We start from the raw sequence: 23156 nt of genomic DNA on the forward strand, positions 1-23156 counted from the left end.
AGGCTTAGGCGGCCCAACAGCACAAACTGAACGTCTGTTGTAGAATCTTATTTGTTACAGAAAAGCCACTGGAACCGCTCTGTACAGCTGGACAGAGCACAGAAACAAAGCTTGACAGCTTAGGCCATGAAGTAAGTTTTGTTGTTCAGAACATACTTTTTAGCAATGGTTAGTCCAGTGAATTTAGTCTTTGTTTCCCTCCATCTAAAAACTAAAAACATACCCATGACACAGGTAAATGTCAAACTAGAATTTGTATGCAAATCCTTTAAAGTCTCATTTAGATATTTTTGCAAAATTATCTGAATTATTTCCCCATTAGGCCCTCTGTCTCAAATTACCCAATTAACTGACTGCTGAATAATATTTCTGGCATTTTAAAGGTTTTTGAATTATACTCCAGACCCCATTTGTAATGTAGGGCTTATTTAATTCCAAGCCACCACAAGCCTCCTGTCTTTGGTTAGGCTCACAGATACCCTGCATAGTTCAGTAGTCAAGCCCCATCACCTTAGGACAGCCCCACAGCTAATTCCTAAATAAGAGCTTAACATAAATTCCTGCATAGGTGACCTACCTGCCACAAAGGGGCATTAAGTTGATGAATCACCACATTCAACTGATGATTTCTTGCAAAGGCTACAATAGCATCATTGCCAGCAAATGTTCCAGGCTTTGCCAAACTGGCCACTGCATGAAAATAGAGGAGTGAAAAAAAAAAGTCTTTATAATGGAAAAATCCAAATAGTAACACGCTTTGATATCTATTTAGCTCCAAACAATGAGAAACAAGGGTATATACCTGAAAAAGTCCATTAGCTTTGTCAGAGTCTAGGAATATAAGCTGGTTGAACCATACGTAGACTGCTACTCGGAAGGGCACCAATCACTCAAAAGAAAGGATTCATTTATTTATTCCTTCAATAAATAATTTCTGAATGTTTCAGAAATGCCTAACTCTCTGAAAGACACTGGAAATGTAACAATTACCACAGTAATCACTATAGTTTGCATTAATGAATGCTTATTACGTGCCCAGCACTGCTTCACTCACTTCTCATAGATTCAGATTTTATAATTTCTTCTGATAAATCACTTTTAACTCTCAAAACAACTCTCTGAAAGAGGTATTATCATGCACACCACCTTATCAATGAGGAAACTGAGGCAGAGGGTACTTTGTAACAGTGCCCAAGGTCACGAGTCAGTACACAGCAGAGCTGAGTTGATCCCAGGCAGCCTGACTCTAAGACCTTGGCTCCTGGCCACTCCGTTATACAGCCTGTCAGTCTGCCCTCAAGAGTTTACAACCAGTGGGGGGACAAACAACAAGAAAACAGACACTGCTGATATGTAAGTGCTTTCAGAAAGAAATGTGTAGTGAAGAATTCGGCCTTACCCAAAGAGAGGTCTGGCCTTTACCCCTGGCTCCTGGGATATAACCTCTAAACTCTTGGGATTTCCCAAGTGACAGGGGTGTCTTTGTTATCCACAGTGGGCCCCTCAGCACATCTGACAGTTTATACTAAGTTTATGCATGAGGCAACTCATGGTGGACCTCTCTGGCCATGTGATATCAGAAAGACCTGGGGGACTGGGGAGCTGGAGACTGAGTTCAACCACTTAGGCAGTCATTCAGTATCACTCACCTAATGAAGCCCTCATAAAAATTCTGGACACTGAAGTTTGGGTGAGGTTGCCTGGCTGAGAATCCTCTTTGTGCACTGTGTAACCTTCCCAGACTCTACATTTTGGCTAATTTTCATCTGTATCCTTTCCTTGTAATACACTGTAACTGTGAGTATTAACAGCCGTCAGTGAGTTCTCTGAGTCCTTCTAGCACATTATCAAACCTGAGAGTGATTCTGGGAAACCACGAACTGGCAGCTGGTGTCCCCAAACCTTGTAGCTTGGCTAACTCTAGCAGGGGAACGTAAGTCAGTCTGATCAGTGAGGAGAGGGAGATAAGGTGTACTAGGTAAGTTTCTCACCTGAGACAACTACGCTGATTCCCAGAGGGCAGGTAGGAGACAGACAGAAGAATGGATGATGTTTCAAGCAGAGGTGAGAAAGAGAACAGGATGAGCCTGTGGACTCCACAGTATCGGCAGGAACTTAGAATGCTGAGATGGCAAGCTTGGGGAGCAAGAAAATATATTGGGAAATGACAAGAAAAGAGGGTAGGGAAATAAAATCATAGATCTTAAAGGGCTAGAGTTTGGACTTTACAGGCGCTAGGCAGGGGAACACCTACTAGATATACATTTAGATCACTACTCTGGCTGCAATTTGGAAAATAAACAGAAGGGACCAGGCGGCAATGAGACCAGCCCAAAGAGTACTGAAGAAATCCAGGCAAATGGCCATAGAGGCCTGATCTGATGAGGTACTAGAAACGAGAAAAAAAGTATTGCAGTAGAAGTGATAAGACTTACTGAATGACTGAGTATGAGGAGGAACGCATGAAGAACATTCAGGTTTCTGATCTGGGTATCTGCATAGTTAGGGAAAAGATGGTGCTGATTCTACAAAGCCACAGTCTAAAGGAAAGGAATCATCCTGAAAGATACAGCCAGACTCAAGGGTAACGAGGTCCTGAGGAGTTAAGTGAGCCATTCGTTCATTCAGTTAACAAAAATGAGTGCCTACCATGTGCCCAGCCATCGCCACGCTGGGGAACAGAACCCCTGCCCTCAAGCGTCTCATGGTGTGACACGGCAGACAGACATTAAGGACACATAATGGTAAGGGTGATAAATGCAGGAAGCTTAGTCTTCAACCAGCACACAAGTAGCACGAGCAGACTTCCAGGTTTCTCTTCATTTCTGCTGTCAGAGCCACTTCTCACTTCTTAAATACAAACTCTTCCGCAGCACCAACCAACCATCAGGCCGGCAGTGACATTTCATGGAAACACCTTCCCACTGTACGTCTAAGGTCCTGCCATACCCCCAGATCTACCACATGATCTACACTGAAGATATTCAAAGTTTCAAGTCTCAAACTAAAAACTCACTTCACCTAAAATGTTTTAACTGGATCAATGACACAACTCATTTTACATAGCACTAAACTACAAAATGGGTACCATATACCCACATTTAATATGTAAACTGCTGACCTGTCTAGCATGCTGCCTATTACAGAGCAGGCAAATAAATATCTGTTGAATAAATGAACGTTATAATTGATGTAATCCAATCCCTGGCTGGGAAGGTGGGGGATGCTGATGGATTTAATTACCCAATGCATTACTCCTGGAGGATCCGGTGTCCCACGATGAACCTACCATGTTTCTCAAAAGGAACGTCATCTTCTACAAAGGGTTCAAAATCTTCCCGCTGCTTTATCATGTAGTCCACTGTCTCCTGTCGGTGCTTGAGATGATTTCTTGAATGTCCCTCCAATTGATCACCAAGAGCTCTGAATAGGCAATTGCTATTGAAACAGAAACACTGGTCAAGGCCTTTTAGAAATGAACTTGGTTCATCTAAAATAGTGATGTTTCTTGCTAGGCCACCCATGGAAAGCTTTCACCCAGAGACAAGACAAAGCCTCGACTGTGGACAGCCCAGGATTCTTCCCAGATACTAGGGGGAGAGCACCAGGGCAGATGTTCAACCACATTACTTTCTTGAGAGGCAGCAAACAAGGATTCTATTCCCCACTCGCCAGCTGGCTGACTCAGGAGCGCTACTGGACTTCTCTGGGTCTCAGTTGCTTCAACAGGTGAAGCTGGTGATAACTGTCCACCTCAGACAGGGTCCAGACACTACTGGCCATTTCACGCCTGGGGGCCGTAGCTCCCAGACCCCCTTCCAAAGTGATAAATTGTATCTACTGCCTCTCTTCTGAGACCCTTTTCACTCCAGCTGCCCAGCTAACCAGTCATTCACCTGACAAAGAGCACCCAAAAGACAGCAATCTGTAGAGCTCCCAACAGAAATAACTGAACTTAACATCCTGTTTGAGTCCTAAGAGCACAGTGGAGAAAGGCACGGAAGGAGAGCACTTGGACAACAGGCAGGTGCAAGGTGCCCCGCGCAAGCATCCTCTCCCTGCATGGCTCCTCACCTCTCACCTGAGGAGCCACAGTGCTGTTGTCATTCTTGCCAAATAAACTCTTTGCAAGTTTGCTTCTTGTTTTGTTCTGTTTCAAAAATTAAAATGCTGGTAATAAATTTTAAATGTTATCTTTACTTTCAAACCCCTTAAAGGCTTCTAAAATTCCGAACTATATCACAAATACAGGGCCCAGAAACACAGAGACTGAAACAAGACAAGCGCAATCTGGTAACCTCAAAACCAAGGAAACAGCCATTTTGAAGCCAAACAATAGCCCACTTTTGCACCAAACTGTTTACTCTTCTAAATGAAAATCTATGATATTCTAATTCCAAAATTCAAACTCATCACTTCTGGAAAGACTTCGGATACTTAAATGTGTAGATGATGGAGGATTTTCAGTTTTCAACTCAGAAAAGTGAGTTTTCAATAGAAAATTATAGAGGGGCAGGAATCTCTTCAAACGTATAAGGATTTATACCTTTTTTTGCAGAAGGAAGAAGAGAACTTAAAGACGACTGATTCTATAAACTAGAATCCAAGAAACTCTGTTATCAATCTGGGGCAAGATTCTAGAAGAGTTTGGAACATAATAGTTCTATACACTAGAATGGGATGTCTGTTGCTAAATATCTAACAATAGCAGCCTTTTTTCCAACCACAAGGGTAAAAAGAAGTAAGCTAATGGAGAAAATGTTCTCAATTTTAAGTGTTTCTCTCAAACTTTTCTTAAACCTTTAACATCTGCCACCACTAGTCTATTCTTGAATCCAGTTTAAAAGAATGTATGATTTAGCACAAAGTTGCATTTTTAGTTATCTTATATTTGATATATCAAAATGCTGTTCTACGGAAAGTAACATGCTTTCAGTAATGGGCAAATGTTCTCCATGTAAGCCAAAAAAGTAGGTATAAAACTGTGTACACTGTATGAGCTCAATCGTGTTCATCTGCATACTATATACATAGGCGGAGAAACATACACAAATGTATGCAAAGAAAAAGCACTGAAACCCCCATCACTTAGCCAGGGACTGTTCTAAATACTTTTTATGTATTAACTGTGTTTAATCCATGTGGCCATGTGATATCAGAAAGACCTGGGGGACTGGGGAGCTGGAGACTGAGTTCAGCCACTTAGGCAGTCATTCAGTATCACTCACATAATGAAGCCCTCATAAAAATTCTGGACACTGAAGTTTGGGTGAGGTTGCCTGGCTGACAACCCTCTTTGTGCACTGTGTAATCTTCCCAGACTCTACCTTTTGGCTAATTTTGATCTGTATCCTTTCCTTGTAATACACTGTAACTGTGAGTATTAACAGCCTTCAGTGAGTTCTCTGAGTCCTTCTAGCAAATTATCAAACCTGAGAGTGATTCTGGGAAACCACAAACTGCAGCTGGTGTCAGAAGTCAGGGAAGTCTCGTGTAAAACCGTGTCCCCAAACCTTGCGGCTTGGCTAACTCCAATGCGGTTCCCGTTTTATCTCTATTAGACAGCACTGGTCTACATCACGGACTCTCAAAGTATGATTCGTGACTTGCAAGATCACCATCACCTGAGAACTTGCTCAAAATGAAAATTCTGAGGCCACACCCCATGCCTACTGAGTCAGACACCCTGGGGTTGGGACCCAGCAATCTAGTCCCTCCAAGTGTCTAATTAGTCCTCCCGGAGATTCTGCTGTATGCCGAGACTCCAGGCTCTAAATCAGCAGTTCTCACTTGCGGCTGCACATCAGAATCACACGTGGACATTTTTTAAAAAGATCAATAAGCAGGCCCCACTGCCTGAGATTCTGGTGTGGCTGATCTGGGGGGGCGCCCAGGCACTTTATTTTTCCAAAGTTTCCCATGTGATTCAAGGTTGAAAACCACTGAGCGAGACACAAAAAATGAGGCTGCTGTACAGGGATGCAGGTACCAGTGGACAATTAGACAAGATGACGTGTGAATGCCTTTCCATCACTAAGATTCTACAATTATAAAAATAAGATAAAAATTTAAAAATAAAACTGTTTGAGACAAAAATACATGGCTAAAATTAGTGATTCTTTAATGTCTTAATTTTAGAACACTACTAATTAGTAATGTAATTTGAGGCTACATTTAGTAAGATACAAATGGATATAGTTCAGAGAGATGTTAATATTGTACTGCCTAATCCAATTCGAGATTCTTTTCACGACACAGCCAATCATGTTTTTAAGGACAATTTATCAAGGTTAAAATATTTCTTTCTTGTTTTGAAATTGAATCCAATTTATGTGGGTCTACCCTCCAGACAATACAACAAATATGAAGGCGATGATGCATTACAAAGACCCATAAGTAACTCCCTGATTAATCTATGCTACACTGTTTCAACTCATGCAAAGGTTACATTAGAGAACACTTGCTCATTTATTCCCAAGCACCCAAAGGTTCCAGGATGCTACAAGTATCATATACTACCAGCAATGGATACCTATAGTGAGGTGCTCTCTCCGGCTATACAATATTGTGATCAGAAAAGAATGGAAAGATGGAAGAGTGGAGATGGTCAACTTTTCTTTTTATTGCCACAATTTTATATTTCACCAAGAGTAGTCAATAAGCTACTAACAAAGAATCTGTTGATACCTACTAACCCATAACATACACAGGAAACACCATCCACTGCACAGTGATAAAACCTGTCTCCCCATATCCGAAAGAGCAACAACGCTAAAGAGGGCTGAACAGTCCACCTCATGGCACCCATGGGAAGAGTTTGTAAACAGGAAGGGATTAGCTTCACAGAGCCTACAAAGGTGGAATTATCATTATCATTTATTTTGGACAGGGACCTCAGAAGTGAGAGACATGAGCATTGTAGTCACGGTGGCCTCTGGTCTCTGGCCCCCTGCACTCCTGTCGCCCTGAACAACTTGCAGGTCTCTCAAAAATAATGTGCTCCTGTGCCTTTACATTCATTACTCTTCAGCCTGGAATGTTCTCTTGGCATATTTTTGTTGTTCGTTCATGACCCAGTCTGAGTGTGACCTCCTCTGAGAGGCACCTGGCATGGTGTAGGTTTCAGTGAACATCTGCTGGATGAATGAGGTTCCCCTGACCATTTCAGGGAGTGTTGGCCACTTCCTTCTCAATAGTACAGCTATAATCAGTCACTGTTAAGAATATATCAACCTGAATTTTAATTATTTATAGCATCCATTCTTAAAGTGTGGCCCAGTTTTGGGGGGGGGCGGTCTCTGAGACCCTCTCAGGTAATCCACGAGTCCAAAACTAAGATGTTACTCATTTCTTTCCCTCTCATTCTCTCACAAGGGTACAGTGGAGTTTTCCAGAGGCCACCTGATATGTATGATGTTATCACTCTGAAAGCTAATGGAATGTGTGTTTGTGTATTACATCTTTAATTTTTGTTTTACTTCCTAATATAGTAAACATTGATAACTAGAACCCACATAAACAAAAGCTCTTTGTAGTCCTCGGTAACTTTTAGGAGTGTAAACGGGAGCTAACACCAAAATGTTTGAGATCTGCCATCAAGCTTCTTTCTTACTAGGCCATGAACTCCTTAAGTACCTAAGTCTCCAACGTATTCCCAGCACGTTGCTCAACCAATGTTCGCTGAATTAACCAAAGAAGAATGCTCTCTTTGGGGGCAGGAGAGTAGAGGCAGTACTCCCAAAGTTTCCCACAACATCATGAAAACCCCCTCAGGATTTTACAACTCCCCATGCTGCCATTCCTGCTCATAAGCAACCTTCTGTTGAGCACTTTTAGTTTCCTGGACACGCCGACAGTGGGAATATCACACCCGGTTTAGCAGACACAAGCAATCCAATCATTTGCAAGGAACTGCCAGCCTCACGCCAATCTCACAGAACTCAACTGGTATTCTGGCTTATATAGCAACGTCTTGTGCTTGTGAGTATGATTAGGATAAGTAAGTCCCTGAATATTTAATAAACTATATTTGACAAAAATCAAGCTACTAGGCTAAAAGCAAGACCCAGCAAAGTAAGCTTTTAACTGTAGCAATCCCACTCAGAAAATGCCCCTTTGAGAGGCCCTGCTGAGAGTCTTGCTGGCCTCCCTCTATGATATTTTTATCATTCATTCAACAAAAAATGCACTGAATGCCTTCTGTGTACCAGGCACTGTGCCGGGTGATGGTAAATAAATTGCTATAAATCCAATTTGCCTGAAGCACTGCACATACATAGGAAAGGTGGGAAAGGTAAATAAAGTCAGTTCAGAAACAGTCTTGACTAATAAGCTTCAATGTCATCATGTGAAATCCAGAAAACATTTTCTTCCCCTCTTCTACCATTAATACCTAAGGCAATTTTGTACAGTCTTTAGCTTCATCTTTTTCTTCCCTCTGCCCTATCTGATCCCCCAAATGAAGGGAGGAACAACAATGGCAAGGCTGTTATTAATACTGTCTCTTCTAGAGGGACAAACCCTGGCAATCAGACTCCCTTTTACCTACCCCTGCAGTGGGATGCTAACTGATCTCCTCCCCTCTCCCTTACCCTTTTCCTTCTTTCCTCCATGCTCCTGGATCCATACCCCCTTTCCCGAGGCCATTTTTCCTTCCCTTCACCCATTCTCTCCCTCCCACCCCACTCTCTCCCATCCCGTGTTCCCTAAAAGAGCTGGATCTAGATTCCAGACTAAGCCCCAAGCAAGCTTGGGTAAGCGCCGTTGCTTAGAGGAGAAATTGAAGCCCATGGAAGTAAGAACTAGAGAAGCTGCCTTCAGCTCAGCAAACAACAGGCCCTCACAGACCCAATTTCCCAAGTGTACAAGGAGTCCAATATCCAACAGAAAGGACTCAAAGAAGGCCAAGCGTTATACCAAGTGGGGCTTATGCCTCTATTTGAGCGTCCTTGTGACAGCTCTGCGTGCCGTCCTGCTCTTCCACTGAGCGGCTCCATCCCACTCCTTCAGGTCTCAGCTTAAATGTCACCTTTCAGGGGGTCTTCCTGGGCACCGATCTAAGGGAGACCTGCTCCACTATTCTCTCTGAGGACCCTTTCACAGTTTGCTTGGGGCCTTTGCCACGATTAGAGGAACTGGGGGTTACTCAAGCGTCTCGAGGGGAGGACCTGGCCGCCTCGCTCGCCGCCGGACCTCCTGCACTGGGAAGCGGCTGGCTCGCGGCTGGCGCTCAGGACCACCCGATGAAGGGGTGGACGAGAACCGGCGACGATCGCCGTGCCCGGCGCGTCCCCCGGCGCCGCCCCCCGCGCTCCCGGGCCCGCCTCACCCGTCCCCCGGCACCTCCCGCAGCTTCAGCCCCAGAGCCTGCAGCTGGTTGGCGAAGCTGACGAACTCCTCCTCGCAGCCGCCGCCGCCGCCGGACTCCGGCCGGTTCCGCCGCTCCTTGGCCAGGGCCCGGCGCGCCGCCCGCTCGTCCCGCTTGCGCTCGGCCTCGGCTTTCCGGCTGCCGCTGCCCGGCCGGCTCTTCGCCGCCTGCTTCCGGGACATGGCCTTGGCCCCGCGGCCCGCAGCGGCAGGAGGGAAAGCCGCAGGACCGCCGGGCGGCGAGAAGGAAGAGCGGCGCGGGAGCCCGAGCCCGGCGACGGCGAGGCGGCCACCGCGCCTGCGCCGGCGCCGAGCTCCCCTGTCACGTGACGGAACCCCGCCCCCTCCGCCAGGCTCGGCTGACAGGCGCCATAAAGGGTGCACCTGGCAGAGCTAGAGGGGCACCGATCTTTGATCCACTCCGCCCCCTAGCGGTGGGTGGTACTCCAAGTGAGGGGCTGGTGCGACAGAGAGAACAAAGCAGGGTAAGGTCAAAGAGAGCCCTAGTTCCAAAGCCCATACACTTTATTTACTCCTCCCCTTCTCTACCTCTCTACCTTCCCTCCTAACTCAGGGAGAGGTAGTCCTTGCCCAAAACCACTGGTTCCTCTGGTAATCTTGATTCAACCTGGTCTAAGCGTTCTCCTGGGTCGCAGGACTTCTACTTTTAAAATGGGGACAGTCCCAGGCAAACCGGGGTAGTTGGTAACCCTAATCCACATCCACCTACCCTGGAAACTAACTCCATCAGTAATCCCCTCTCACCTGCCGTAAACCCCTCTTTCTCTCTCTTCCCACAAGGATGCCACTGTCTCCTCCACCTCTTGCTCCTCAAACCAGTCTCTTTCACCATTTATGGGGATGTTGCTAACATTTCTGCCCTTAATAATCTTATTTTCTCACCCTATCTCCAAGTTCCCCTTTGGGAACAGCCTCCATGATAGACACGACCAACCTCCCCTTCGTGATCCACCACTCCTTTCCCGGATCCGCCACTATTTCGGGACAAGCCCAGTGGACCCTAAGTAACAACTCCCGCCTTCTGTAAAACCCACCAATCAGGATTTACCCTTCGGCATACCTCGTCTGCATAGCAACTTCCGCCTCCAGAGACCTGAGTGAAAGCTACTGGCGGGAAAGTTCATCCCCGGCCCTCTCTCTTTCAGACACACCCCTTTCACTTTCTGTATACCCACCAATCAAAACTTACCTCTCAGTATCCCTCATTTGCGTAAGGACCCACCAATCAGCTCCTACCCGTGGGGATAAATACCAAGCCTGCACCATAAAAGCAAGCTTCAGTCTATCTGGGGACTCATTCTGCAGGTTTCCAAAAATGGTGAGCTGTCTCCCTCTCTCTCTGACTCTGACGCTCCACTTCCTCAATTTCAACTAGTGTGTGTATTTATCTTCATGGTGTAAATAACTCTCGTTTCAGGCCCTGCGTTAGATGCCAGATGTGACACTGAACCCAGGAGACATGGCAGTTGCCCTCAAGGAGCCCACATTCCAGTCGGACATACAGGCAAGGAAACAGCAATTATGATATTGCATGACAAATGCTATGATGGAGGAGGTACAGGGTGCCATGGAGCAAAAAGTGGAGTGAAAAATGCAAAAAGAGGATGCCCGAAAGAGCTGAGTTCTAAGCTGAAGCTTAAAGGATGAGTAGGACTTGGCCAGACGAAGACAGTCAAGAGAGAAGGGATTGTGTGTCCAAAAGCAGAGATCGGTATTTAAGAAAATTCACTCTGATGGGAGCGGGGGGGGGGGGGTGCTTGAGTTATGAGACGGGAAATGGAAGGAAAGTCCAGCTCTGGCCCCATCTCGTAGGCCATATGAAGGGTTTTTGCCAAAGTCCTTAGAGCCATGGAAGAATTTCAATCAGGAGATGGCATGAGCAGGCTTATGTTTAGAAATATGTCTTTGGCTATAGTTAGGAGAATGGGCTGAAAGCAGGATGCCAGGTGGGAAGTTCCTGTAGCCATCCAAAGACAGAGATGGGGATGGTGATGCCAGGTCTGGGATGGAAGGGAAGAGAAGTAGATTGGAAAAACAGAGTCTCATGCTAGGAAAAGTTCAGGAAACAGAATTGGACTGAAATACTGTGGAATGTTTTACTTCTCTGAAGTTCCTGAAATTCCTCCTCTACAAAGCCATATTTTTTGCTTAGAAAGAATGTGTGTAAATTATGCCTGGCCACCACCTTTTCCTGCACAGACATTGCCAGGCCTGCAACAACCCCTCTGTTTGTATTTAGTTAAGTTGATAGGCAGTGCAAGGAGTGAAAAAAAACTCTGAACAGGATGGCAGAGACCCAGGTTCTGGTTCGAGCCTATCACTGACTGATTCCATGATCGTGGGTGAGTTACTTAACCTCCCTAGTTTCCTTTTTCTCATCTGTAAAATGGGAGTAACAACAGTGAAGATCAAATACAATAAAAATGATGATAATAAAACCTTTACTATGTTTATTGTGTACAAGGCACTATTCTGATTGCTTTACAAATACTACCTTACTTAATCACTATGACAATGGAAGGAAATATGTGTTATTTTTAATCCCTACCTTATAGGCGAGACGACTGAGGCACAGAGAGGTTAAGTATCTTGCCCAAAGTCACACAGCTGGAAAGTGGCAGAGGCAGGATTTGAAGACAGGCCATCTGGCTTCAGGGTGGATGTTCTTAACCACTATGTTATACTACATGTATAATTTTTTTCATAAACTACTCTATGCAGTGTACCCTATAAAGTACCTGAATTTATTTCATGATGAACTCCTTTACACTGCCCATATTTGTTGCTGATACACCTTCCTACCATGTCTGTTGTCACATACCACTGTTGGCTGATTTTCTAGTTAACTGTCCCTGCATTAAAGTGGATCACAAAGCTTTAGAGCCCATAGGCCTGGGTTTCCATCCTGGTTTCATTTCAGGTGAGTTATTTAACATCTGAACCTCAATTTTCTGTTCTGTAAAATGACTACGGTAACATAAGGATGGGAGGGAGAGTTGTAAAGATTATATAAAAATATAAAACTCCAGGCCAGCGGTAAGTACCAGCTTAATGGAGTTGTGCGAATCATTCCTCTGATTGTGGAAAACTCCTGGGCTCTGAAACCGGGGAAGAAGGGTTTGTCACCACAAAACATGTGGAAAGGCACAAACGATAAATGCTGGAGGGGGTGTGGAGAAAAGGGAGCCCTCCTACACTGTGGTGGAAATGTAATTTGGTGTAGCCGTTATGGAAAACAGTATGGAGATTCCTCTAAAAACTAAAAACAGACTTACCATATGATCCAGCAATCCCATTCCTGGGCATATGTCTGGAGGAAATTTTAATTCAAAAAGATACATGTGCCCCGATGTTCATAGCAGCACTATATACAATAGCCAAGACGTGGAAACAACCTAAATGTCCATCAACAGATGACTGGATAAAGAAGTTGTGGTACATATATATACAATGGAATGCTACTCAGCCATACAAAAGAATAAAATAATGCCATTTGCAGCAACATGAATGGACCTGGAGATTGTCATACTAAGTGAAGTAAGCCAGAAAGAGAAAAAAATACCATATGATATCACCTATATGTGTAATCTAAAAAAAAAAAAGATGCAAATGAACTTATTTACAAAACAGACAGACTCATAGACAGAGAACAAACTTATGGTTACCAGGGGGGAAGGGGGTGGGAAGGGATAAGTTGGGAGTTTGGCATTTGCAGATACTAGCTACTATATATAAAATAAATAAACAACAAGTTTCTACTGTACAGCACAGAGAGCTATATTCAATATCTTGTACTGACCTATAATGACACAGAATATGTAAAGAAATATATGTACATACATGTATGACTGAAACATTATGCTGTACACCAGAAATTGACACAACATTGTAAACTGACCATACTTCGATTTTAAAAATGTGGAAATATTGACAGAAATGCAAACACTTGCCCTTCTTGTTAAAATCTTTTCTTTCATAAGCCCTTGGCCCGTCGGGCCATGCCCAGAATCTTGAATGAGCTAGTTTCTCTTCTGTCATCAGAGGCCTGTGTTGAACAATGTCTCCCTTTGAGTGCGAATCAATACTGCTTATAAATTACATCTAAAGGCCAAAAGGAAGGAGTACTTGTGAATTAAATGAACGCTCTGCCAGCATCACCAGAAGTCATTAAAATAATCATGAAACCTCAATGAGCGGCATTAAGTTCAATTTAGTAAAAAAGCGTGATGAGTAGAACTTTCGTGAAGAAATAAATGCGTCTTTAAGACTTGCAAGAACATACCAATGACAGTGTGGGGAAATGAGAAGTCTCACACACTGCTGCTGGGAGGTAAACTAGTCTGGCCACTGGGAGGGCAATTTGGGCAGTCCCTGGTAACATTTTAAATGCCCAGTGACCCAGAAATACCTCATTTTATTAACTATCTTAAACAAATCTTGCACTCATGCACTAGGAGTTCTTTCCAAGGGTATTTAAGGCATAGTGCTGTGTAAAAGCTGATAATTAGAAATAGTGTGAGTATCCATCAATGGGAAAACGCCTTCTTCAATTATGCAAGAGCCATTTGTTAAATACTAGGCAACCGTTTCAAAGAATGGTGAAGGGGAAATGAGGTTGGTCTAGATGAGCTCACATGGAAAGCTCTCCTGGATGTGAGGGGGAATGAAAAAACACATGGCAAAGAGATCTATTCCATGTAGACTTTAGGTTAAAACACAACAACAACAACATAAAACAAGACAGAAGAACTGTATGTTTTCTGCAGTGTGTACAGTTCACCCCTCGGTATCCACAGGAGATTGGTTCCAAGACTAACAGATACCAAAATCCATGGATGCTGAAGTCCCTTATATAAAATGGTGTAGTACAGCTGGCCCTCTGTACTCAGGATTCCCCATCCACGGATACAATCAACCTTGGATTGTGCTTGAGCCAACCTTGGATCTGTGGGTGTGGAGTCCATAGATACGGAGGATCAACTGTTCTCACATATGTAGGAAAAGGTCCAGAAAGATAAACACCAAATTGGTAAGAATGGGGAGGGAAGAAAGAGTGAAAGTGAACTTACCTTTATACATATTTTCTTCATGAGGGCAATATGATAATGTATTGTGTATATAACAAAATTAATATAATTCTTTTTACTAGACTAATAAAATCTATTCTTTCCTGCAAATTGAAGCCCATAGAGTTCTTTTGGGGACCTGCTTTATCAGCTAACACAAATTTGTAATAAGCATATTGCTTTTCCCAAGAAGTATTTCCTAAGTCTTTAAAAGTTCTTCAAAAAATGAAAATGAATATACGTATGTATATGCATGACTGGGACATTATGTTGTACACCAGAGGTTGACACATTGTAACTGACAGTACTCCAATTAAAATTGAAAAGAAAAGAGTTCTTGGCATCTTGCTTTCTTGCCTCTCTCACCTTATCACTCTCGGATCAGTCTTGTTTTACTGTTAATTGGCTCTTCCGGGGAGGGCAAGGGTTCCTAAGCAAAATTAAATATCAACACAGCTGTGTCTAAACCATCACAGATTCCGTAGTAGGAAATTTGAGTTAATGATAAGTCGTTCTATTTGATGGGCAGAAAGCACACACATAGACGTCAAACACTCAGGGCAAAGAGCATCACATCACCCCACCACCCACACCCACTCTGCACGTTCCCTTGGGTGGGTGCTCAGTGCAGTTAATTGGCTGAGAGTCTCTGAGAAAGCAAAGTTCAGGGCAGGGAGTACCAAGGCCACGTCTGATTACATCATTTGTATCCAATGTTGTGAGAATGCAACATGGTTTAGTTATCTTCTGTGTCATCTCCTAGTAGACCACAGGGGAGAATGGTAGTCACCAAAAGTATTTCTCTCTCTCTCAGGCATTTTCTGTTTCTGTGTCTGTTGGGGGGGGGGGTGTATTTGTGTGTGTGTGTGTTTGCATATGTGCATGCACGCACACGTGAAGCTTGATCTCTCCATCACTTTCTTCATTTGTGGCTCCTGTTCTTGGTGCTGGTTGGCCCCACTATGTACCCCAGTCTGTCCTGCTTTCCCTCTTATCCTCTTTCTCTGGATTTCCAGCACCTCTTTGGTTTCACCCACTCAGCATATGGTGGACCGAAAAGAAAAGAGTTTTGGAGTAGTCATGTTGAATTAAGTCCAAATCCCATTTCTGCTGCCCATAGCTTCTATGATCAGCAGTATTTCCCATGCTCTTTCCAAGTTCCAGTTTCCCTGTCTGAGAAATGAAAGCAATCATGACTCCTCAGAGTTGTTCTAGGGAATTGATATCATGACCCTAACCAAGTATCTGACTCAATAAATATTCATTTCCTTCCTCCTCTCTCCCTGACTTCCTTATTTTCTACCTCACCACTGCCCATTCTCCCCACTTTCCCTTAAATGGCTCTAAAACTGAAATCTATTACATATACCAAATTATTTATATGGGTGAAGTGAATAGTTCAATATCCTCCATTGTTACTTTCTCTAGCAACTGACTAGCACATCACCCTGCTCTCCAGCGGAATAAAAGACATCAGTTTTTGTTTTCATGTGACCCTCACTTGATTTTTTTCCATTTCATCAATGACCCTTGAAGAGAGAAAACAGTGTTGCCTAAGGGAATGGGGGCTCCTGTCCCTGATCTCAATGCCTATACTCATTCAAAATGACTTTTATTAGTCCTTGAGCTGCAGGGTTTGTCTTTACAGCTCCATAACCATTTCTTTGTTTGGTGCCTCTGTGCGAAAGATCCTAATTGCTCACAGTGTCTGCTGTTACAGACATCCGGCGTAAACCACCCGCAACTGCACCATGGGCACCTATGCCGGGACCCCACCCTGCGGTGCAGATTAACTAAGCCGGCAGGTGAAGGGAAGGGGAGCCTTGTGCTGCAGGGCACACAAGGGGGCAGCAGAAAGACAGCTTTCTCTCTTCCTTCTACAATCTGCAGGGAAATTTTTCTAATATGAAAAATATATGCATGGGAGAAAATCTGAAAAGACTTGAAAGAATTTTTTTAAATTCCCCTTAATCCCACTCTCGGAGACAGTGATTGTTGCCATTTTAGTGTGTTAGGTTGACCCATATATTGCTGATAATCGAGCATTTTTTAACCAGCACAAATGATAGTTTCTTGTGGTTTAACCTACTGTTTCCTCCCATCTTTTCTCTACCATGAACATAAGTCCATTTTTAAATACAAAATTGAGATGGGACTATATGTGCATATGTGTGTGTATTTTTTAAATCTACCTTTTTTTATTCTTATTTTTTATTGAAGTGTAGTCGATTTACAATGCTAGTTTCAGGTGTACAGCAAAGTGATTCAGTTATACATATACATACTTTTTTTTTTCAGTTTCTTTTCCATTACAACTCATTACAAGAAATTGAATATAGTTCCCTGTGCTGTGCAGTAGGTCCTTGCTTCTTATCACATATAGTAATGTGTATCTGTCAATTCCCAGACTCCCAGTCCGTCTCCCCCACCCCCCGCCCTTTCCCCTGGGTAACCACAGTTTGTAAAACTACTTTCAAAATGAAATTAAATATTAACAATTACAAATATGGATAAAGAATAATGCACTGTACACTAACATGACTAACACTCCTTTCTTGGGATATAAAATATGGCATGTACTACAGAAGCCCCCCATACACTGCTCCCCAACAGCTGCCCCCTCCCTAGTAACTTGGGGTAACCACATTCATAAATCTGGTGCTTACCATGCACAGATTTGTATTACCACACAACATGCAGTATGGTTTAGCATTTTTAAGTTTACGCAAATGATACCAAGGCGAATGTATCATTCTGTGACTTGTTTACCGAATATTATATATTTTTAATTTATCTATGTTGATATGTGTAGCTTTTGTTGATTCGTTTTCAAGCTTTTGCTATTAAATATTCAGAGTTGCTATCTGCCTCTCTCCATTAGACTGGCTCTCCCGTGCTGGAACTCTGGTTTAGTTATCTATGGCGTTAGAGGCTCCATTAATGGGTGTTGAGTGTCCATTAAAGGAAAAATGCAGGAAGTGAAAGAGTGAGGACTACTGTGCTAGAAAAGCCCAGGCTCCTTTTGCTGGGTACCCGAGAGCACTGGGGATGGAAAGGCTCTCATGTCTGGGAAAGCCAGACGTCAAAGCTGAACATTTCACTGTGATGTCACCTCTCTAGTGCCAGACTTAGGATGCTAGGACATCCCATCCAGAAGTCAGGGGGCAGAGCAGGAGCATCAGGCAAAGCTTCCAGAGGGTCCTGAGTCTATTCCTGAAAGAGGGGTCCCTGTCACCATGGCAACCAAAAGCCCACAGTTTCAGATAAAAGCATTGACATGTTCTCAGGATTCTTTGAGAATTTATCTCCAATTTTTTCAGACAATCACAATTTATGTTTGATAGGAAATGGCATTGGTGGAGCCTTATAACACAGGCAACCAAAAAATCCAGTTCCTTTAGTAGCCAAAATCTTCCTAGCCCTGACTGAGTTTAAAGTTTACCTGTAAAATGAACTGCAAAACCCAAGGATAACAATAAAGCAGAGTAACAATGAGGCATAGCGGCAAGAGTTTAGGGGCTCTGGGATCAGACAGAGTGGAGTTAGAATCCTGACTTTCCCACTTCCTGAGTGTGTGATGCTGGGTGAGTTAGCTAACCATTCGATTTCTGTCTTTTCATCTGCAGAATAGAGATTTTAACGCCCGCCTTGCAAGTTGATGGGTCTAAACTGCCTGATCTACAGCAAGAGTTCTATAAATGGGAGCGACTTTTATTGGCAGGCTGGGTTGGCAGGGAACTGCCTTTGACACCTGAAACTGGACATGGTTATGAAAACCCAGAAGCTCGGAGTGACGGCTGCTGCCAGCTACCGGTGCTGGAAATAGCTGTCCTCAGCCCTCCTCAAGAACATGTCTGTCCCTTGAAGAAGGTACATCTCTGACACTGCAGGAGGCTGGCTTCGGTTCTGTGTCCATTTCTCTTCTTGGAGAAGATGGAGGGAATCAAAGGGTGTGTATCAGGAAAGTTCAGGAGAGATCCTTACCTAGAGAGAGAGTCTCCAAAAAACTCAGTGTCCCCAGCTCACCTAAGAGCCCTCTGTGAAATCTCCAGGTGCAAAAGCACAAACTCAGAAGCATCCTGAAAGGAGGTAAAAAATCTGGTGGTTCCACCACACCTTCTCATCCCCAGGCAAATAACTCTTTTTTTTTTTTTCCCAGTTAGATGAAAAAGGAATTGGGGTCAAAATGACCCCCTTGGAGTAGATCTATTCAAAGAAATGAGCATATAATTTTTGTATTTACAGTTAATCACGCGCGCACACACACATACTTTATTTAAATCAGCCTTTATTTTAATTTGTTCAGCTAGAGCGGCTGGGATCTCTCCACTTTGCTGGTGAAGAACAAATCATGCCTTTAAAATGCACACACCATTTGACTCGATGTCTAGCCTCAAAAATAATCATTACAGCATTATCATGGGGAAAATGGTAAACAACCTAAATACCCACCAATAGTGGATTTTCCAAATAAACTAGGATGTGGTCCTATCATAGAAATCTGTAGCCATTCCAAGTAGTCTTATCGAAGATGATCGATCAAATGAAATGGAATGGAATAATGTACGCAATGTGTTATTAGGTGAAAAAGCAGTTCGCAAAGAGATAAGGATCTTCTTTTCGTGAGGGAAAAAAAAAGCATGCACGGAAAGAGTGAAAGAATAGATATCAAAATGCTAAGTTGATTACCTCTAGGCCCTTGAAACTAGAGGTGATTTTTATTTTCCTTTTGTTTGCATTGTTGCATGCTTGTATTTTTCTGGCTTTCGGACATTGAAATAAGAAAAACATTCCCCCAAAAGATGTGAGTAGTCCTTGGAACACCTCTCTTTGCTCGTATCCTGTTCCCTAAAGCTTCCCAGGGCAACAGAACTCACAGTGCCAGGACTGGAGCAGCCTCTTATGGGGAAAGGTCAAATACATCATTCTCCAGCATCTGACTCTAACTTTGATTCATGCCAGGCATGTCACCCATGACGTTGTCTAAGCATATTCATTGCATCGGGAATGGAGTAGCTACCATACCAGTGGCGTGGCTTACCCAAAAAGAAAACTGGAGAATAGGAACTCAGATTTTTAAGAAAAACATGAAAACCTCTCCTTGGGGACTCATGCTTACAGCTGTGACATTGGCATTGCTGTGGCATCAGAATTTGAGATGGACTGGCCATCTTGTGGATGGCTGGGTCATTTTATTTATAGGCTAAAGAAAGCTGCCAGCCCTTTGCTATGAACCTAGAACCTGCCTTGGTACCCACCTTGTCCCATTGTGAGTCCATTCTCTACTCTTTTTATTGTCTATAATGTTCAGGAGCTTTGCAGTCATGAAGTGGTGGCCAGGCTGGTGTCTTTGCTGAACAATGGTAGTGAACAAAGCCCAGGGGAGAAATGCTTTTGGTTACAGACCAAGTGAAAATGTAAAAGTGTCAAGACAAGTAATACGATACCCCTTTCTCAGCTTACAATTAAATAGTCCCTCAAGCTCTAATACCACCACCTATAGGAAGCCTTCCAGGATTTCACAAGTTACCCTTAGACCAAGGACTACCATCTCTCTATCTTCAGATTAGGCTCTGTCATTTGAGAAAGAGTCTATGAACGAATGAATGAATGAGTAATACATGAGTGAATGAATGCGAGAATGAATGAAAATGAATGCATCTGCACTTTGTAGATACGCCCACTCATTAAATTCACAAAAAATTTATTGAGTATTTGCTGTGTACCAGGCTCTGGGATGGGAACTGAGATACAAAGACAGGCAAGCTCCCTGCTTCCAGGAAGCTTATATTCTAGTCAGGGAGTTAGTCAATCCACAGGAAAGAAACATGTGCCTGATTTCCAACAGTGCTAGCACTGTGGAGAAAATACACAAGGTTACATGAAACAGAGTGCCTGGGGGTGCAGGGTGTTTGGAAGAAAAGAAGAGCAGAGAAGGCTTCTCTGAGATGGTGTCATTTGAGCTACTTTGAGTGACTCTTTTCAAGTGCTTATTGAGTTTATTTCAAGTGTTTTATTTTTGAAAATAAAATTCCAAAGGTGTGTCTGACATTTTCTTTTTCTTTTTTTCATCACTGTGAGCTAGCAGATTACAACAGCAAGTACACGGGATTTGAAAATGGACCACCCAGGTTCAAATCCAGCCTCTGCCACTTATCAGCTACAGACCTTGGGTAGGTTATTTCAGTACCAGAGCTTCAGTTTCCCCATCCAAAAATGGGGATGATGATGATAATGATGACACTTTTACAGAAGAGATGTCTAGCTCTACACCAAAAATCCATGCTTCCTCTTCCATAGGTTCCATTTTCCAGCCCATCTTGCACCCAGATGCAGCCAAAGACAAATTTTTCCCTCTGAGATGTGAACAGAAGTGATGTGTGGCCCTTCCAGGCCAGGGTCCCTGAGTCACCAAATGGAGGAAAACCACACATTGACCAGAAATAACCTCATTGGACTGTTAAGTGAGGGAAAAAAACAAACTTTGTGTTAAACCTCTGAAATTTTAGGTTTTATTTGTTGTAGCATCTGAGGGAAGGGTATATAGCTCAGGTGGTAGAGCGTATGCTTAGTATGCACAAGGTCCTGGGTTCAATCCCCAGTACCTCCTTCAAATATAAGTGAGTAAATAAACCCAATCACCTCCCCTCATAAAACAAAATTTAAAAAACATGTTATAGCATCTAGTAGGATTATACTAACTAATGCAATCTTAAAGCATTGTGAAGATTGGATGAGTCTGTCATGCAGTGCTTATTCCAAGTGCTTGCTGGCTGAACATGACTCCAGGGCTTTGAATCCTTTGAATCCTTTGAAATCAGCCTCATGGGATTTTGACCCCTTGTCCCTCTCACCTTTCCAGAAGGTGATGGTTTTTACTATACTGGATATTTATTTCTGAGAAGGCTAGTGACTATAAGATAAGGAATATTAGGATCCTAGGACCTTGCTGATTTGTCAAAAAAAGTTTTTCTAATTGCCTGGGGTTGCAGGAGGAGAGAATCTTGCTCAACAAAGTAAACTCTCTCCTCCTCAAGCTCAGAGTTTGCAGTGGAAGTTGAAAATCAAGAGCTTCCCCAAGATCTAAAGCATCTTTTCTCTCTCTCTCCTTCCTCTTCCTCTAAGAAACTTCTCGGATGTGATCTCTGCAAGGCGTTTAGTTCTCGAGTATCTAAAAGGGAAGAGAACTGTATGTCTCATGTTGTCATCCACCTTGAAATGAGATAAAGAATATGATGCTCCTAGCACAGCAAATGGCATGTGGTAGGAATTTAACAAGTGGGCTTGGCCCTCTTTTGGCTCATTTAACTGCCGTTAGCTCACTGTCAACTACGACGTGATTGATAGCTTGTCTCAGCTTATGCTAAAAATGAACTAACTGATACTATTTTCCCACTGAACAAATATGAAAACAGAGGTTTAAGGAGTTCAAATATATAGCACTATTGCATCAACCGAGGTCTGGTACCTGTTTTATCTAACTTAATTCTTATAACCATATGCAGACTGCGTGAAATTGGTATCATTGTACCCATTTGTACCCAGATGAGAAAACAGAAGCTCAAAGAGTTTAGATGATTTTCATCTTCTGACACACATTTTTAAGTGCTTTTTTGTGTGCCAGGCTCTGTGCTGGGGTGCTGGGGTCACCAATGAGCAACATAGACACATTCCTCCAGCTCATGGACCTCACAGCCTGGTGTGAGAGACAGCCAGAGAACGAGGCAATTTCAGGTATAAGTTAGAAAATCTGAGTAAGCCCAGGATGCTGTGGAACAAAGAAGAAGGGCCACCTAACTCAGAAGCGGGGGAAGGAGGATGGACATGAAGTGTTCTAATCTACATTAGACAGAAAATAAAATGTGACTTGTGAATAGGATTTAGCTAGAATGGGCCTTGTGGAAGAAGGTTCCAGGAATAGGGAACCACTGAGGCAGTTTTACCATTAGATGTTCCCAAGTGAATTTCTTTCTGTTTATTCTGCCTAGAAATATTTGGGTTTCTTGTGTCTTTGAAAAGATGTGCCCTCATCTCTGGAAATGTTTCCGTTATTTTCTTCAAATATAATCTGTGCTCTGTTCTGCTTTTTTCTTCTGGGAAAAATAATGTTTTTCTGGAAAAGCCAAATTCAGTTAATCCTAAATTGGACATTCTGTGTCACTTCTCTTCCATAGGTCATGTCTTTTGACTCCCTATGCTTTTTCCTGGAGATTTTCTTTTTATCTGTCTTACAGCTTCTGATGTTAATTCTTTCTTTAGCTGGGTCAAATCTGATGTTAAAACCATCCATTGCAGTCTTAGTTTTGGTTCTTATGTTTTTCAGTTCTAGAATCTCTGTTTGGTTCTTTTTTCAAATCTGCTGTGTCACTTTTTGTCACTTCCTGTTTCCTGACATAATTTTCCAGTTTTCTGTGAATCTCTTTGAACATAGTGAGTGTGGTTGTCTTATTGTTGTTTTCTGGTCATTCCAACAGCAGTGATCCTTATGGATCTGTTTCCCTTGTCTGTTGTTCTTCTTGACTTCTGCTCATGGTGCCTTGTCTCTTAGTGTGCTTGGTTATCTTTAATTAGTTGTTGGATTTTGTATTTTAAAATATGTTTGCTAAAATAATTTGAGGCTTAGCAAGATGCTATGTTCTCCCAAAAGAGACTTTTCATTAGCTTCTACTAAATACCTGAGGATAGGAACTGTCCAGGATGATT

General features: G+C 43.0%; 1 protein-coding gene across 11 annotated transcripts in view; it reads right to left on the reverse strand.

Annotated features, from left to right (window-relative positions):
- The window catches only part of OTUD3 (OTU deubiquitinase 3), a 25275-nt gene extending 15627 nt beyond the window's left edge, over positions 1 to 9648 (reverse strand). For all 11 annotated transcript variants that reach the window (XR_010383962.1, XR_010383961.1, XR_010383955.1 and 8 more), the window contains exons 1-3: positions 9329 to 9648; positions 3290 to 3438; positions 578 to 690 (exon numbers count right to left, since the gene is read on the reverse strand). Coding sequence is in view for 1 of the 11 variants with exons in the window: in XM_031464239.2 (XP_031320099.2) it covers positions 578 to 690; positions 3290 to 3438; positions 9329 to 9549 (483 nt within the window). In the remaining 10 variants the exon portion in view is untranslated. The remainder of the gene's footprint in view (positions 1 to 577; positions 691 to 3289; positions 3439 to 9328) is intronic.
- Between the last annotated feature and the right edge of the window lie 13508 nt (positions 9649 to 23156).

The sequence above is a fragment of the Camelus dromedarius genome, chromosome 14 (genome assembly GCF_036321535.1).
Source record: "Camelus dromedarius isolate mCamDro1 chromosome 14, mCamDro1.pat, whole genome shotgun sequence".
Classification (NCBI taxonomy): Eukaryota; Metazoa; Chordata; class Mammalia; order Artiodactyla; family Camelidae; genus Camelus; species Camelus dromedarius.